Source organism: Myotis nattereri, assembly GCF_964212035.1.
Source record: "Myotis nattereri genome assembly, chromosome: 19".
Taxonomy (NCBI): domain Eukaryota; kingdom Metazoa; phylum Chordata; class Mammalia; order Chiroptera; family Vespertilionidae; genus Myotis; species Myotis nattereri.
Genome location: NC_138095.1, coordinates 9,710,296 through 9,728,140, shown reverse-complemented (window position 1 = coordinate 9,728,140; position 17,845 = coordinate 9,710,296). Strand labels below are relative to the sequence as shown.

The following is a 17,845-nucleotide window of genomic DNA, read 5'->3' as shown; positions in this document are numbered from 1 at the left end:
TCCTGGTATCATTAGCTAATGCTGTCCCCACCTCCACTTAGCCATTCTCTATCAAAATAGCCTGATTTGTTCACTTACAGTGACTATCCCTCTCTGAAATTATCTTACACATGTATTTGTTGCTAGCTGTCTGCCCCTCTCACTCTCATGTAAACCTTGCTAAGAACTTCATAATTCTCCAAGAAGAATTTTCTCACATACTCTTGGCTTTAAAAAAAAAAAAAAGAAGAAGAAGAAGAAGAAGAAGAAGAAGAAGAACTCAATCAAAAAAATTCTGAAGAAGAGGGACAAATGTGACTAATCTGTCAGACCCCATGGTCTCTAGCCAACTAGCTTAGAGGAAAGCAAGGGTAGTGAACCTTTTTTCTCACAAATGTGTGCCAGTGATCATACAGGCTACTGGGCAGGAGAACGTAGAAATCTTCTCCCAGAAAAGTAACCCCAAGCACTTTTCCTATTGACAGTGGATCAATAACATCAACTAACACACAAAGAATAGCACACTATTAAATCTTGATATATACAGAGAGATCTTTCAATTAAATATGGAGGCAAACATCAGGGTCCAAAAATATAATTTGTGACCAAGTCAGTGTGACTGAGTCCAGGTGAGTAAAAACCCACTCGCCTGCTAATGCATTCCTTATAAATACACATAAAAAAACATTTTTTAAAGCTCCACAAACTTTTAACTGTCCTTCCAGAAGAAACACAGATAGAACACCTTCCACGAACTACCTGATGGAAAACACTAATCATCTCAGGGGTGAGTAGATAATGGCAAGGGTTGATTCTCCATTTCTAGCTGTTTAAGCTGTTATCATGGTATAGCAGGAAGCAAAAACTTGAACTTGGGTTCCAGCTCAGGTTGCTGGTGCCAAGTTTTGGTGAGAAAGCATCTTAGGTACTGTCAAGGCCATGAAATTCAATACTGAAGACAGAGGAGGACTTCTGAATGCTAAGACTCTGATTGCCCTCTGATTCACTCACCCACCCCAGGCAGCGCAGCAGTCACAAGGTCACCAAGTGGTCCATCTGATTTCCTTACCTGGCACATGCCAAAGCCACCAGGGCGGCAGCAGCATTTTCTTTTTGCTTATGAGGGATGTGTCGACCTGTGTCAGAAGTTTCCTCTAGCCAAGAGCACAGCAAAGTTTCAATTCCATTGAGACAGTCAGCAGGCTCCTTGGTCAAGCTCAAAGGCTGGCAGTCGCGAAGGCAGTTCAATAGCACCTCAGCAGTAATGTTACAGAGAGAGGGGTCTGTTCTACTCTGAGACTGAATAAGGGGGAAGACCAGCAGGAGCCCCATCCGGGAAGTGAAGGGAGCTTGCTCGGGTTGCTGCAACAAGCCCTGGCGTTTGAGCAGGGCCAATGTTTCTTCATCACCCGAACTTTCCCTCTCATGCTGTTCTTCCAAGGCCAGCTGGCGCTGGGCATTCCACAGTCCTCGCAAGGCATTCAGGCGGTATTCCAGCAGGCGGGCATAGGCATTGCTCTGATTCCCACAGACAGAGCGCAAACGTTCTGCTAATTCCATCGGGTTCTTGGTCTCAAATGTTAAAATCTAAAAAAAGAAACAATAGAGAAACAGTTATGTACTGCTTTCACCATTGCTTTCATCTATGGATTGGTTGCCTCCCATCTGTGCCCTGACCAGGGATCAAACCTGCAATCTGAGTATATGCCCTGACCAGGAATGGAACCTGCAACCTTACTGTACAGATGATACCCAACCACCCAGGTAGAGCCATGCAAATAATGATTAAATGTTCTTCACCATCAAGTCATACAAAATTATTTCCCTACCTTTTATCAAGATTCATCAAACACAAATTACCCTTTTGGTTATTTTTCACCTGGCAATTGATAAAATAACACAAGTTCCTTAAAAAATGATCACTTTTCAAGGGCAATCATATACCTTGAAACTATAATCATATCCAAGTAAATTAGACTGCCCTTTTTTCCTTTTTTTAAAAAAAAATATTTTTATTGATTTCAGGGAGGAAGTGAGAGGGAGAGAGAGATAGAAACATCAATGATGACAGAGAACCATTGATCGGCTGCCTCCTGCATGCCCCACACTGGGGATCAAGCCCACAACACAGGCATGTGCCCTGACCTGGAATCGATCCAAGGTTAACACTCAACCCACTGAGTCACACCGAATGGGCCCTTTTTTCTTTTTTCAAAAAATCAGCAATCAGCTTCCACCATGATGATCAACAACCAAAGATTGAGATATATTTGAATGATGTAAAAAAAAAAATCACAACTTTAAATTTTATTACCTTCCCAGTTATGAACATCTAAGCAAATACGAAATGTTGTTGCACCCTAGCCAGCTTGGCTCAGTGGATAAAGTGTCACCCTGCAGACTGAAGGGACCCAGGTTCGATTCCGGCCAAGGGCACATGCCTGGGTTGCGGGCTCGATCCCCAGTGAGGGCATGCAGGAGGCAGCCGATCAATGGTTCTCTCTCATCATTGATGTTTCTATCTCTCTCTCCTTCTCCCTTCCTCTCTGAAATCAATAAAGAAGTATATTTTTAAAAAAAGAAATGTTGCATTTTTTAAAAAGCTTTTCAACATTGATTATGTGATTTTCATCCAATACAACTCTTTGATATAAAATTTATGTGCTCCATATACATTTTTACTTAAGGTACACTGACATTCTACTTATGTTATATGAAGCAACTACTAAAAAATTCAATACAGGCTTTTATTAGACTCAAGAATCAAAGCACATTAAAAAATACACAGTAACTACAAAAAATAATAATCTTGGCAAATTTCTTAAATCTAAGAGGATATTCTTATATTTTAGTAAGTATCATTACTCCTAGGAATTTCTCACAATGATACATTTAAAGAAAAATATAAATGCAAGAATGTTTACTGTAGCATTACTTCTAACAAATTATAATAGGAAAACATTTAAAGTGTAACACAGGTGGAATACTAATAGCCACAAGCAACATTATTTCAAAGGATAATTAACTATATGATATTATGTGACAACGGATAAAACATATGATCCAAATTTTCTAAGAAAAAAGATTAAAAAGAGACACATGAAAACATTTTTAAAAAGTAAAAATAAATAAAAAATAAAAAGAATCAAAGAACAACTTGGTAACATTAAACCCGGCTATTCATTTTTTTTTTTATCAATCTCAAACATAAGTGCTTCTGAAATGTGATATTTCCTTGTTCATAAAATAATGTGTATGACAGAAACCATAGCTAACTTCAAATATTAAGAGTAGCTAAAAAAAACTATATAATATACTTCTGCATTTTTCTGATGGTTCTATTTTTATAAGTACTTCAGCTTATTTTTAGCATTCCACCTGAAAGACATTCTGAAACAATATGAGATATAATATAATTAACCAAATATTATGTAATACACACACTTAAGTGACTGTTATGTGTATTGATTTAGCAGTACCTAACACACACTCAATACTTTCAGAAATCCATTAGACTTCTCAGCAATTCAATGGCCCTTTTAGAACACTAAGAACTGTCCACTATGCTGCCATTTTTTAAGAATTTCTAAAGTTTGAAGGTCATGGCCTAAAATCATTTTATAAGGACATCATACCTTAGGGTTTTAGTAAGTCAGCTCTGGAGGATCTATTCTGGTCCTTATGAATATTAAATGATTTGTTCTCATATAAAACCACTGCCCTCAGTAACTGCTCTTGACCAAGAAGATAAAATACCAAAATGTCATCAGAAAATTAATATTCTTTTCTTTAAAAGGGAGAAGAGTTATTTAAGAAAAAGGGAAGATCCCTGTCACCCTTCATCAGAAGGAAGGGTCACTTTGGAGATAATGCTCAAGTCACCCCAATTAAGGAAATAACTTTCAAAGTAACTCATACCCTCACTGTAATTTTATCATACATGACATGTTTTTAAGCTAAAACAACAACAATCACATGGAGAGCTAATAAAAGGTAGGCAAAATATTCTTTCCCAACCAAATCTGAGATATAAGAAGAGCAGAGATAAAATTCCCCAATAAGGTTAAGTAAAAAGCTAAAAGATCTATTAAGCCTACTTCTGAGAGAAATAGAAAGTAATCCCATTTCTAAAAACTTACCCTAAAAAAGGAGACATATATACTACTATTTGTAAAACTTTAAATGAGAAAATAAAAATAAATAAATAAATAAATAAAATAAAAATTTACCCTAAAGAAATGTTAGAGAAATAAAAAATGTACAAAGATGTTCATTGCAGTCTTATTATAGTGGAAAAAGTAGAGGCAATCTCAATGTCTAAAGGAGAAGTGTTTGATTAAATTATATGCATCACAATGGAATATTATGCAATAATGAAAAATGTAGCCATACAGCAGCAATAAAAAGCAGTATAAAACTGTATATGCCCTATAATAGGACTATGTAAAACACGCTTGTTCAAGTTTGAAATGTCACTGGTAATTATGGTAATAGAATCATGGCGGTGGGGTTCTCTATTTAAAAAAAAAAAAGAAACAATAGTGATAAGTTAAATAGTTTATATTTTTAAAAATCAGTCATGGCCCAGGCCTGGCTGGGTAGCTCTGTTGTTTAGAGCATTGTCCCATAACACCCAGGTTGTAGGTTTAATCCCCGGTCAGGGCACATACAAGAATCTACCAATAAATGCATAAAAAAGTGGAACAACAAATCGATGTTTCTCTTTCTTTCTTCTTTCTCAAATCAATTTTCTAAAAAGCAGTCATAACTAGAGCTGATGTTTTGCACAAGCAAACACTATCTTTAAATAACTGGTAATCAAACGGTGCTACAATAGATATATTTACAGTTTGGGGGACATATCTGACAAAGTATAATCACAAGTACCAAAGAAAATGGTACTTGAATCACTATTTTAAAATATTTTTTTTATTGATTTCATAGAGGAAGAAAGAGAGAGTCAGAAACATCAACGATGAGAGAATCACTGATCAGCTGCCTCCTGTATGTCCCCTACTGGGGATCTAGCCCGAAACCCAGGCATGCGCCCTTGACCGGAATCAAACCCGGGACCCTTCAGTCAACAGGCTAACACTCTATCCACGGTCACAAACCAGATAGGGCACTTAAATCACTTCTTAGTTCCATCTGTTGTACTTTGGAAGCAGTTTATCTCAACATAGGATTGATTATATTCCTGATTAGAAGAAAAGGCTGGATAGTGGGTGGGATGGGGAAGACCACCATAAATGGTGGGAACTATCAATGAAAAATAAAACCTCTTACTCTCCAAGAATAAATGACATTTAAAACTCAGGCCCTAGACCAGGGGTGGGCAAACTTTTTGACTCGAGGGCCACAATGGGTTCTTAAACTGGACCGGAGGGCCGGAACAAAAACATGGATGGAGTGTTTGTGTGAACTAATATAAATTCAAAGTAAACATCATTATATAAAAGGGTACGGTCTTTTTTTTCAATAGTTTTATTCATTTCAAACGGGCCGGATCCGGCCCGCGGGCCGTAGTTTGCCCACGGCTGCCCTAGACAGTTTGGCTTGGTGGATAGAGCGTTGACCTCTGTACTGAAGGGTCCTGGGTTTGATTCCGGCCAAGGGCACACTTCCTCAGGTTGCAGGCTCGATTCCCAGTAGGGGGCGTGTAGGAGGCAGCCAATCAATGATTCTCTATCATTGATGTTTCTATCTCTCTCTCCCTCTCCCTTCCTCTCTGAAATCAATAAAAATATATTTAAATAAATAAATCTCAGGATCACTCAGGCTCCAAATAGATGAATTATATTACTATACTACCTAGTATGGTACATCAACCCATTCAATTAATTATATAAACCTATCAGCATAAAAGGCATTTACACCTGGATTATTTCAAAGCAGACCAACTGGTCAGACTTGCAACCTCAACACAAAACTTTCCAATAAAGGATATAGAATAACAAAACCCTCTCAAACATTGGAGTGAATTTTTAAACCCTTCTATAGCTTTCCCTAACATTTTTCACATTATATAGATGGCAATCATGGCCAAATTGAATTGCAAATGGTAGTTCAAAGAAAATCAGAAAGATCTCATGTGAACCAAGTAAAATCAATTGTGAGTGGAAGGATAGAATTCTCTCTCTGTTATGAAAGCCTATATCAAGAGTGGATCACTTATCAATTAAATTAGACCCTGAAGTTATATGACCTTATCCAAGCTTGGAAATATATGTTCATTCACATTCTCTTTCAACAACTTTTTAAAAAGGGTCTTTAACTTAACTGATAACCAGAATTAAGTTTCACCCTTTAATTCATAAGTTTAAGCCCATAGTTTGGTGCCAAAACTAGAAATAGACCCTGATTTGTCACAGATTATTTGGCTTAGCTCTGTCAAACTTTCTCCAAGAAATGGTGATTTTTCCCAGACCTTCCTATAACTGCTATTGATAGCAGGATTGTTAGAACTGTAAGGATTCAACATATAAGAAATCACTATTCAAACTTTTGCATGAAAGTTCCATCTTGTCCTGGCCCTTGCCTAACTTTCATCTTTTGTCAGTCTAAATCCTACTAATCTTTCAAAACGCAGCTCTGCCACCTACTTTGAGAAACTCTGATTTCTTCTTTCTCCCTCTTCCTCTTTCCAGAATTAGCTTCTCCATGTTTCCATAGTATCCAGCACATACCTCTATCAGCAGATCAGCCACAAACTATGGGGAAAAAATGTCTGCTGTTTTTAATAAAGGATGTGCATTAAGGAAATGTAGAGAGTAATGTTCAAAATGGCTCTTGAAAGTTGATCCAAGGCATCAAAATCTCTTCTCGTTATCAAGTAATTTTTTCACCAACGTTATTCACGGCAGAACCAATACAGATCATCTTCCTATGTTTATAATTAACAGATAAAATTTGGAGAAAGATGTAGAATGAACTCCCCAAAATGGTTTTAATACTATTATAAATGTTATTAGGAGAATTTAAAGAAAAAAGATATTTCCAAAAAACTAACTTTATCTGTTAATTACTTGAATTACATAATTTAACATAAAGACTACCATGGTGTGATATAGTCAAATACTTAGCATAAACATGTTTTAGTAAGAAAATCACTGTTGACCGTTTTTAAATAAAAATGTAAAAAATTAAAGAAATTATACAAGTCCGATATGTATAAACCACACTCTACTATAATGGTGTTTATTTATAGTGTGCCCCCCTCTTTTAACTGTGAGTCCTGAAAGGGGAAAAACATATCTTATTCATATTTGTATCCGCAGAGCTTAGCATAGAGTCTGGCCACATAAATGTTTGATAAATTAATGAGAAGATACATTCCAAGAATAATTATCTTAGGACGTACAGCTGGTTCCCACTGTATATCTGAATAACACTCCCTCACTTGGATTGATTATACTTCTGCATTCTGGAGCAATGGAGAAATACTATTCTCTTCCACATAAAAGCCTTTTAATTCCATGAAGAAAACACATGCGATAGAAGAAGGGGACACCAGAAAATGAGTTAGGGCAGTTGTTCTCAGCCTGGCTGAATATTAGAGTTGCTTTGAGAGCTTTTTCATAATACTAATGGGGCCTGGGAGGATGAGTGAAAAGGAGGAGGGTTTAAGAAGTACAAATCGCCTGTTACAACAACAGTCATGGGGGTGTAACATACACACAGGGAATATAGTTCAATGATATAGTAATAACTATGTGGGATGTCAAATGGATACGGGACTTAGGGTGAGCCTTCATGGGTCTATAAATGTTTAATCATATGTCGTACACCCTAAACTAATGCAATACTGTATGTCAATTGTAATAAAAAACAACAAACAGTACTAACTGAGTGGGCCCCCTCCTCGTTTGATTATCTGGGGAAGGGAGACTTTTTTTTTTCTTTCTTTCTTTCTTTCTTTTTTTTAACTCCAGAGGTGAAAGCAGTGTGCAGCCAAGATTGCAAACCACTGAGTTAGGGGGACTAGGTGAAGCCCAGCCTCTGCAAATAACTGTTTCCCGTAGACATTTTACTTAAATCCTCTGTCTGTATTTCTACATCTGTAAAATGAGGGTAACACCTGCTTCTATTTTACATCATTGTTAAGATCAAAGGAAATAGTGCACAAGGAGTGCTCTGAAAAAGTGGAAACCGCTAAACGATTGTTAGAACATTACAGATACTTCCTTATTTTAGAGCGATTACCACCAAGAAAGGAATTTTTCTGAATAACCCTACAAGAAGGAAGACTTGACTAGATAAAAGCTGAAGGGCTGGGGGTGCGGTAAAGGAGATTTGAATTTAACACATGCTTCTTTTGAGCCAACACTGTTTAAAAGATGCTAATGCAATCTTCAAATGCATTAGAATTCCAGTGTCTGTAGCAAGGGAGGTAATAATCCCATTTATATTCTGCAATGGTCAAACTATAATAGTGTGAACTGGAATATCCCGTTCAGTCCAGAGTGTGTGCAGGAGAGGATGATTTGACTAGCCTGTAAGCGTGTCACATTAGAAACGGTTAAGAAACTGAGGATGAGTGGCCCAGAAAGAGATGAGTGGGGAGAGGGACTGCCTTCCTAAGACTGAAGGGCTGCTACGGGGAAAGGATGACATTATCGCTCCAGAAGAAGCAGAAATAGGACATTACTGGGATGCACAGCACAACAGGGAACTTTGATGAAAATTCAGTATTTATCAGAATTCCTGCATGTATTTACTTAAAAAAAAAAAGTAAAAAAGATTCTTGATGCCTGGCTGGCTTGGCTCAGTGGTTGAGCATCAACCTATGAACCAGGAGGTCATAGTTTGATTCCTGGTCAGGGCACATGCCTGGGTTGTGGGCTCGATCTCCAGTGTGGGGCATGCAGGAGGCAGCCAATCAATGATTCTCTGTCATCATTGATGTTTCTATTTCTCTCTCCCTCTCTCTTCCTGTCTAAAAACAATAAAAATATTTATTTTAAAAAACAACATGTACCTGGGTTGCGGGCACATTCCCAGTAGGGGGTGTGCGGGAGGCAGCTGATCAATGTTTCTCTCTAATTGATGTTTCTAGCTCTCTATCTCTCTCCCTTCCTCTCTGTGAAAAATCAATAAAATATTTTTTAAAAAATAAAATAAATAAAATAAATAAAAATAAAAAACAACAAAGAAAAGAAAAACAAAATTTAGGATAGTGGTTTCTTACATGGAGAGGAGGGTTAAATTATAGAACACACAGAGGGCTTTAAAGGTACTGGTTAAGCCCTGGCCGGTTTGGCTCAGTGGATAGAGTGTCGGCCTGCGGACTGAAGGGTCCCAGGTTCGATTCTGGTCAAGGGCATGTACCTTAGTTGCGGGCACATACCCAGTAGGGAGTGTGCAGGAGGCAGCTGATCGATGTTTATCTCCCATCGATGTTTCTAACTCTATCCCTCTCCCTTCCTCTCTGTAAAAAAATCAATAAAATATATATTTTTTTTAAAAAGGTACTGGTTAAGAATCCATTTCTTTCTTAACTGGGTGATAGGATCACAGAGTATGTATACAGGGTGTCCCAAAAAACATATACACACTTTAACAGCTGATAGCTCAATTTTGAAAATGAAATGTATTTTAATAATTACTTTATAATTATTCAAAAGATATACCTTATATGTACCATATATATATATACTTTATATATATATGTTTGAATATATTATATATTATTAGTAAAAAATGTTGCCATTCCTATTATTATTCCAGCCCTATAAAGCAGACCAAGATCATTATCTCCAGTGTTGACTAGCACTTAGTGGTTTCTCTAGAGATGGCATCACTGTAAAATGAAAGTATTACCAGTATAAGGTATGAATAGCTCAAGGGCTTCTTATTTTTAGGAACAGCGTGAGCTGATGCACAAGCTTAGCTCTCAATGATGCTATAGTTGCATCTGCCTCTGGAAGGAGCTGTTGGTTGTCTAGGGAGACTAAGGTCTAGGTAGAGACTCTTAAAGGAGGGTGGACAGAGATTGCCTCCCAGAGGATATAACATTTGGTTGTCACAAGTATAGAGGTGCTACTGGTAAAGGTCAGGGATGCCACTAAACATCCTCAATGCACAGGAAGCCCTCACAACCTAAATCACCTGGCTGATATTGAGAAACCCTGTCTGTGTAACCACTTGGAGAGCATTCAGGAAGCCCATCTGACTTTAATTGTGATGACCCAATCTCCCATAAGGATAGAGGGAGCCCTAGTTTGCAAAGTTTGTTGATCCTCAGAATTGTGCACAGAAGGAAGTCTAATTATATGCTCAATTAAAATATAAGGTTTTTCTTCTTCTTTTTAATCCTCACCCAGAAATATTTTTCCATTGAGTGGAAGAAAGAGGAAAAGACAGAGAGAAATATAAATATAAGAGAAACACATCAATTGGTTGCCTCCTGCATGAGCCCCGACCAGGGCCCAGGTCATGGAGGAGCCTGCAACCGAGGTACGTGCCCTTGACCTGAATCGAACCCGGGGCCCTTTGGTCCACAGGCCGACGCTCTATCCACTGAGCCAAACCGGCTAGGGCTAGAATACAAGCTTTAGCCCTGACTGGTTTGGCTCAATAGATAGGGATTCGGCCTGCGCACTGAAAGGTTCCAGGTTCGATCCCAGTCAAGGGCATGCACATTGGTTGTGGGCACATCCCCGGTGGGGAGTGTGCAGGAGGCAGCTGATCGATGTTTCTCTCTCATCGATGTTTCTAACTCTCTATCCCTCTCCCTTCTTCTCTGTAAAAAATCAATAAAATATATATTTTTAAAAAATAGAATAGTTTTATGGATAAGTATTATGTGAAAGAAGGCTTCTGATAGATTGTAACCTCCTTAAAAGTGCAGACTGATTCTTCTTTATGTCTTCTGCACTGAAAATCTCAGTATGCTTTGAATCGTTGCTCCTGAAAAAAGACACAGAGCACAGCACCTGGCATATAGTGAGCACTCATAACTTCAGTTACTATTACTTGAAAGAAATCTTTTTCAAATTCAAATTGTAGCAATATAGCTTACAACTTTGTCTATTTTCCCCCTAAGGCAGTGGTTCTCAACCTTGGCTGCACATTAGAATCACCTGGGAATCTTTTTAAAATCCTGATTTCTGGGCCTCATCCTCCGGAAATTCTGTTTCTTTATTATGGGGTGGGCCACAACATTAGTAACAAAGAAACAGAATTTCTGGAGGATGAGACCCAGTAATCAGGATTTTTAAAAGATTCCCACGTGATTCTAATGTGCAGCCAAGGTTGAGAAGCACTGCCCTAAGGTATCACAAGCATCAGAAAACCTGACACAAAATAGATGCTCAATAAATATTTATGAATGAGTGACTAAAAATGCTACCCCACAGTGCACTTACATGCCTCCCCCCAAAAAACAAAACAACAGAAAGCAATAGGCACAATGAGGCACCACGTCCAAACGCACCCCCAGATCAGCACAACTTCTGCCTGAGACTCCCAACCTCACCTTCTAGACAACATACACAAGAAAGCTGAAATCAGTATCATTCACACACTGATGATAAGATCGGTGCATTAGTTCTAAACCCACGGCTGGTAACTGTTCGGCTGGACATGAATATGCACCCAGTGACTATTCAATAAAAATTACTGATCACCGTGGCTGACCCTTAACCACATCTAAGAAACATGAGAAATGCTGCATCTTTCACGCCACCGAATCTTGCCCTTCTCATCCATTCCTACTCACAGCTGTGCCTGACTAATTAAAACTGCCTGGAAACCTCGTCTATCACTTTACTGGTTATTTCTTCTACTTAATCAAGATTCCACTTTAGAATTCAAATCCATCTGTCTCCCTCAGCCTGAAAAGAACGAATGTTCGGAAAAACTAACCAACTAGCTAAAATTAAATGTACCTTTTCTAGCTAAGACTTAATATGTTGTTGGAGACTGGGAACAAGGAGTGTAATGATGAATCACTAAAAAGAAGATAACATAAAGCTTAACCATGTTAAATATTTAGATATTCAACTCCCACCTTAGAAATCAGGGACAAATCCAGAAATTATTGGCTAAAATGGGTTTATATCGAAAGGCAAAACTTTCTGATTAAATTAACACATGTCAAATATTGCTCACCCAAAGTAATTACACATGACTATCAACCCTAAAGTTTTACTCATCCATTTGTTTCCCTCTCATTTAAACATGAGAAACCTAAATTGGCTCATAACCTATAGCTTCATCTTCAATATCTGAAAAATATAGCATTCATTGCTGAGCTATAGGTCCTGTCTCATGAAAAAAAGAAAAAAACAAAAAAACACCTCTGTCCAAAAAACAAATTCCAAAACTAGCTTAACTCAAGAGTTTCAAAAGAGCTCAACATACTACAGGCACACAGGTGCTAATAGAAAGCACAGGAGACTGGAAACAAATCTGGCAGTAGATCTCTGAACTGTCTCGAGTTTTTCCTACTGCATACAAAAATTTTATATTAAGGAAAAAATCAAGAACAACACAAAAAAAAATAAGCAAGCCTCTAAACCTTATCTATAAGCACAAACAAAAACTAATCAAGCAATAAAAGCAACCTTAATAATATAATAAACACAAAGATAAATAGCAAAATAAGCAATTTGAGGACAATAAAGTATTTTACAAAAGAAAATTATTGACTATATATTAATAACATTATAACATTTGTCTACAGAAAGTGGAAGTAATTTCATGAAAAAAGTACAAATAATTTATATTTTTCTTTTCTTTTTAAAATTTTCTCCAATGAACATGTACGACTTTTGTAAGAAGTTATTTTAGAAAGAATAGAAAGCAAATAGTCTTTCCTACAGGCTCTAAAGCACACAGGAAGCCTGGTAGTGAGGGAGCTACATTTACCAAATGTTGATGTGCCAGAAACTATGCTGAAGCTTCCATTTCCATTTTCCTTAATCTTGAAAATCAGAGCATAAGGTAGGTAAGCAGCAGTGTTGTGCTCATCCTTCCTATATAATAAAAGCCTAATATGCAAATCGACCAAACGGTGGAACAACCAGCAGAACCACTGGTCACTATGCAGTACACTGACCACCAGGGGGCAGAGGCTCAATGCAGGACATGCCCCCAGCCCACAGGCCCCAGGCCAGCCAAGGCAGGTGCCAGCGGGGGGGGGGGGGGGGGGCCCCAATCGCCCTCACCAGTTGCCCTGCAGAGGGAGGCAACCAGCGGCGGTGGCAGGGGCAGGACCAGCAAGCGGGCAGCACCAGGGCAGCCAAGGCGGGTGCCAGCGGGGGCCCCCCGATCGCCCCGCCAGTTGGCCTGCAGATTAGCCCTGATCGCCAGCCAGGTCTAGGGACCCCACAGGTGCACAAATTCGTGCACCAAACCTCTAGTACTTCAATAAAGCTGGAAGAAAAAAAAATCTCTGATGAAAAATGAGTTAGCGTTGGAAGTAGTTCCTTTTGAAAAATGAAACTCCAGTATTGGGAATAGCCTAGTGATTCAAATACAAATCATGTAAAATGAATTTACCTGCACGTCAGTTACCTACCATTAACCACCGGCTATTAGGAATAACATTGGCCCCCTCATGGACAGAACTTGGAGCTATGATTCACAAACGTCCTTCTGTTCCACTATAGCTGAGAAACAGCACCTCTCCCCAGTCACTGTGCTCTCCCAATGCAGCAATGCGCAGGGTAGAAGGAGAGGGGGCCCGAGGCAGGTGTTAGGAACTGCTAATTTAGAACATAAGGACAGTATGTTGGCCCAAGCTGTGTTTGCTCTCATGCCAATTGTTTGCCATATGAACTATAAACACATTCCATTTAAATGGATGACGTGTAACAGGACAATACACAGAACTCCCTGCTTGAGCTTTTACAGGCTGTTGACCTCATTGGTTCTGCCAACTCCCTGTCCCAGTTGATTATAATCCTCTGGGCAGAAATAGTTCACTTCTTTTTTTTTTTAATATATTTTTATTGATTTCAAAGAGGAAGGGAGAGGAAGAGAGAGATAGAAACATCAATGATGAGAGTGAATTATTGATCATCTGCCTCCTGCACATCACCTACTGGGGATTGAGCCCAAAACCCTGGCATGTGCCCTTGACCGGAATCCTTCATCCCAGTATCTTCAATCCGCAGGCCAACACTTTATCCATTAAGCCAAAACGGCTAGGGCAAAATAGTTCACTTCTTAGCTGAGATAGACCATGGCGATAAAAAAGTAAAGCCCAGTGAACATAAAGGTTGAATGTTTTTAAAGGCCAAGCATTCAAACTGCAGGTGGAAAAACTTTATTTATTCAAGTCACTACAACACAGAGAAAAGTTCTGATTGCTTTGATATTAAGAAATAAACTAGATTAACACAAGAAGTGTTCTACCAAGGGATGCTTTAAGAGGACTATATATTTTATCTGGATGAGCATAATTAATCTTTCTATTTTTGAGAGTAACCTCTAAAGCAAGAGTTAGAGAACGGATCAATATTATAGTTCAGAAAAATAAGCTTCATTATGTAGACTCTAGGATGTCCTGGAAATAGGCTTTTATGATTATTCTGAAAGTTGTATCACACAAAACTGTTGACCAAAAACTTAGTCACTAAAATGTTAGGCAGAGCATAATCCTGTCTTTGAAAGTGTGCATATGTGTTCGTTTATACATAAATGCAGGTGTGTGTATACTGTGCATTTATAGAAAGAGGGGTTGGGAAAGAAGAGAAACAGGTTCAAAATCTTAACTGTAAAGAAATTACAAGTTGATTATAATCATCTTGTTTTCTTATCTTTATTTTCTAAGTTGTGTACAATAAGCACAAATTGTCTTTGAATTGGAAATGGGGTGTGAGTGGGAGAACGGATATATCATGGGAAAAATGCTTTAACTATTTTTAGTACTTAAAAATTCTATAGAAAGAAACCTAGAAGAAAAGACCTCCAAATCAACATTTTAAAAAATCTGTTGAAGTGGCATATAGACAAATGGAACAGAAGAGAGACCCCAGAAATCTACCAAAGCCATTACGCTCAATTAATATTTGACAAAGGAGGCAAGAGCATACAACAGAGTCAAGACAGTCTCTTCAATAAATGGTGTTGGGAAAATTGGACAGATACATGCAAAAAAATGAAACTAGACCACCAACTTACACCAGACACAAGAATAAACTCAAAATAGATAAAAGACTTAAATGTAGCCCTGACTGGTTTGGCTCAATGGATAGAGCGTCGGCCTGCGGACTGAAGGGTCCTGGGTTCGATTCCGGTCAAGGGCATGTACCTGGGTTGTGGGCACATCCCCAGTGGGGGGTGTGCAGGAGGCAGCTGATCGATGATTCTCTCTCATCGAAGTTTCTGGCTCTCTATCCCTCTCCCTTCCTCTCTGTAAAAAATCAATAAAATACATTTTTTTAAAAAAAAGACTTAAGTGTAAATCGGGAAACCATAAAAAAACCAAAAAAATACATCTGATAATGGGTTAATATCCAAAAAATATAAGGAACTCACACAACTTAACAAAAGGAAGACAAACAATCCAATTAAAAAATGGGCAAAGGACCTAAATAAACACTTCTCCAAAGTGGACATACAGATGGCCAAGAGACGAAAAAATGCTCAAAGTCACTGATCATCAGAAAGATGCAAATAACGACAATGAGGTGTCACCTCACACCTGTCAGAATGGCTACCATCAACAAATCAACAAATGACAAGTGCTGGCGAGGATGTGGAGAAAAGGGATCCCTAGTACACTGCTGGTGGGAATGCAGAATGCTGCAGCCATTATAGAAAACAGTATGTTGTATCCTCAAAATTTTAAATATGGAACTGCCATTTGATCCAGTGATCCCACTTCTAGGAATATATCCTCAGAAACCTGAAACACTAATCTGAAAGAATGCATGCACCCCTATGTTCATGGCAGCACAATTTACAAGAGCTAAGATCTGGAAACAGCCCAAGTGCCCATCAGGAGATGAGTGGATAAAAAAAGCTGTGGAACATTTACACCACGGAATACTATGCAGCAGTAAAAAAGAAGAATCTCTTACCCTTTGAGACAGCATGGAGGGACCTAGAGAGCATCATGCTAAGTGAAATAAGTCAGTCAGAGAAAGACAAGTATCATTTGAGCTCACTTATATGTGGAAACTAAGTAACAAAATAAACTGATGAACAGAGTGGATCCAGAGACATGGAAGTATGGAAAAGACTGTGGAATCTTGGAGGGAAGGCAGCGGAGGGTGGGTGGCTGGGAGGTAATCAACCAAAGACCTTATATGCATATATCCATAACCCATGGACAGACAATAGGGTGGTGAAGCCCTGGGCTGGAGAGGATCAATGGGGGAAAAAGGAGGACATGTATAATACTTTCAACAATAAAGAATATTTTTTTAAATAGATCCCAAAACAAATAAATCTGTTGAAGTGATATTTCCATGTTAAGTTATTCTCCAGTGAAGAGTCAAATTGGCAAAGATAAGCCATGCTTCTTGGGAAAGACGAAATCAAAGGAAACATCTAATTTCACTTCTCTCTGGTTATACGAATCTCAACTTATCCATGCTGAGAACAGATGGCAAAAGAAACTGTTCCAGAATTCAGCTGTGGTAGTATAAACATGGTGGTCAACAGGAAATAAGTATTGTTCATCTTAATCTTTTCCTAGAAACAGTACCTGGAGTGTTATGGAGTGAAAAGGAGGGAGCAAGTGTAGAAAGATTTTTCTTTGGCAAGGCTGAGGGCAAAGGAGAAAAATGAATTTAATGAAAAAAAGCCTATTTATTCTAGAAAAGCAATAGAGTATGTTGGGAATACCTTGAATAATTTTAATATTTTTTATATTTTTTTATTGATTTCAAAGAGAGGAAGGGAGAGGGAGAGAGAACTAGAAACACCAATGATGAGAGAGAATCATCGACCGGCACCACCTGCACGCCCCCTACTGGGGATCGAGCCCGCAACCCAGTCATGTTCCCCGACCAGAATTGAACCTGGGGCCTTTCAGTCTGCAGGCCAATGTTGTCTGTATCCACTGAGCCAAACCAGCCAGGACAATTTTAATATTTCTGGGGAAAAAAATTTTGGAAAGGCTAATGGTAATAAAAATACAGCACTTTTTATTTGGGTGTCAAATGTTTTTTTTAGACTCAAACCCCAAAATAAGCATACCATTCTCACAACAAGCTAACAGGAAGAAAGTAATAATCATTTTGGAAGAAACAGTATATGCTATGAGGGAAAAATATTATTTTGTGTAACTTTTCATGCTTTGATTTCACTGATTTTGAGAGCAGTACTTCTCCTTCTTAGAGATCTAAAGTGCCTATTTGGTTTTTCTTTATTAAGGATATGAAGTCAATGAAGTAAAAGAGGCCCTTCCTAATCTCTCAGTGTATATATATATATATATATATATATATATATATTTTTTTTTTTTTAATATATTTTTATTGATTTCAGAGAGGAAGGGAGAGGGAGAGAGATAGAAACATCACTGATGAGACAGAGAATCTTCACTGATCAGCTGCCTCCTGCACGCCCCACACCCGGGATGGAGCTGCAACCCTAGCATGTGCCCTTAACCAGAATCAAACCCAGACCCTTCAGTCCACAGGTGGACACTCTATCCAGTGAGCCAAACTAGCTAGGGCTCTCAGTATATTTTTATCTGATAAACTTTATGCTTTAGTGCTCTTGGAAGAATTCATTTTTCTAGGCTTCAAAAGAAGCAAACATCTTTAGGGTACCCTCAAGTGAATAAGACTTTATTTCATTAGAAGAAAAAATAATCCAATATAAAAAGCTAAGGCTGTCAGCAAGACACACCCTCACTTTCATTCTCCACATACTGTCTGCTCTGATTTATGATGCCAATACTTTT

The 17,845-nt window shown here is 38.3% G+C and overlaps 1 protein-coding gene across 4 annotated transcripts in view; it reads right to left on the bottom strand.

The window, feature by feature from the left end:
- Positions 1-17,845, bottom strand: part of HECTD4 (HECT domain E3 ubiquitin protein ligase 4) — a 150,604-nt gene that overhangs the window by 112,071 nt on the left and 20,688 nt on the right. For all 4 annotated transcript variants that reach the window (XM_081113358.1, XM_081113359.1, XM_081113360.1 and 1 more), the window contains exon 2: positions 1,049-1,566. In XM_081113358.1, coding sequence (XP_080969484.1) covers positions 1,049-1,566 — 518 coding nt within the window. The remainder of the gene's footprint in view (positions 1-1,048; positions 1,567-17,845) is intronic.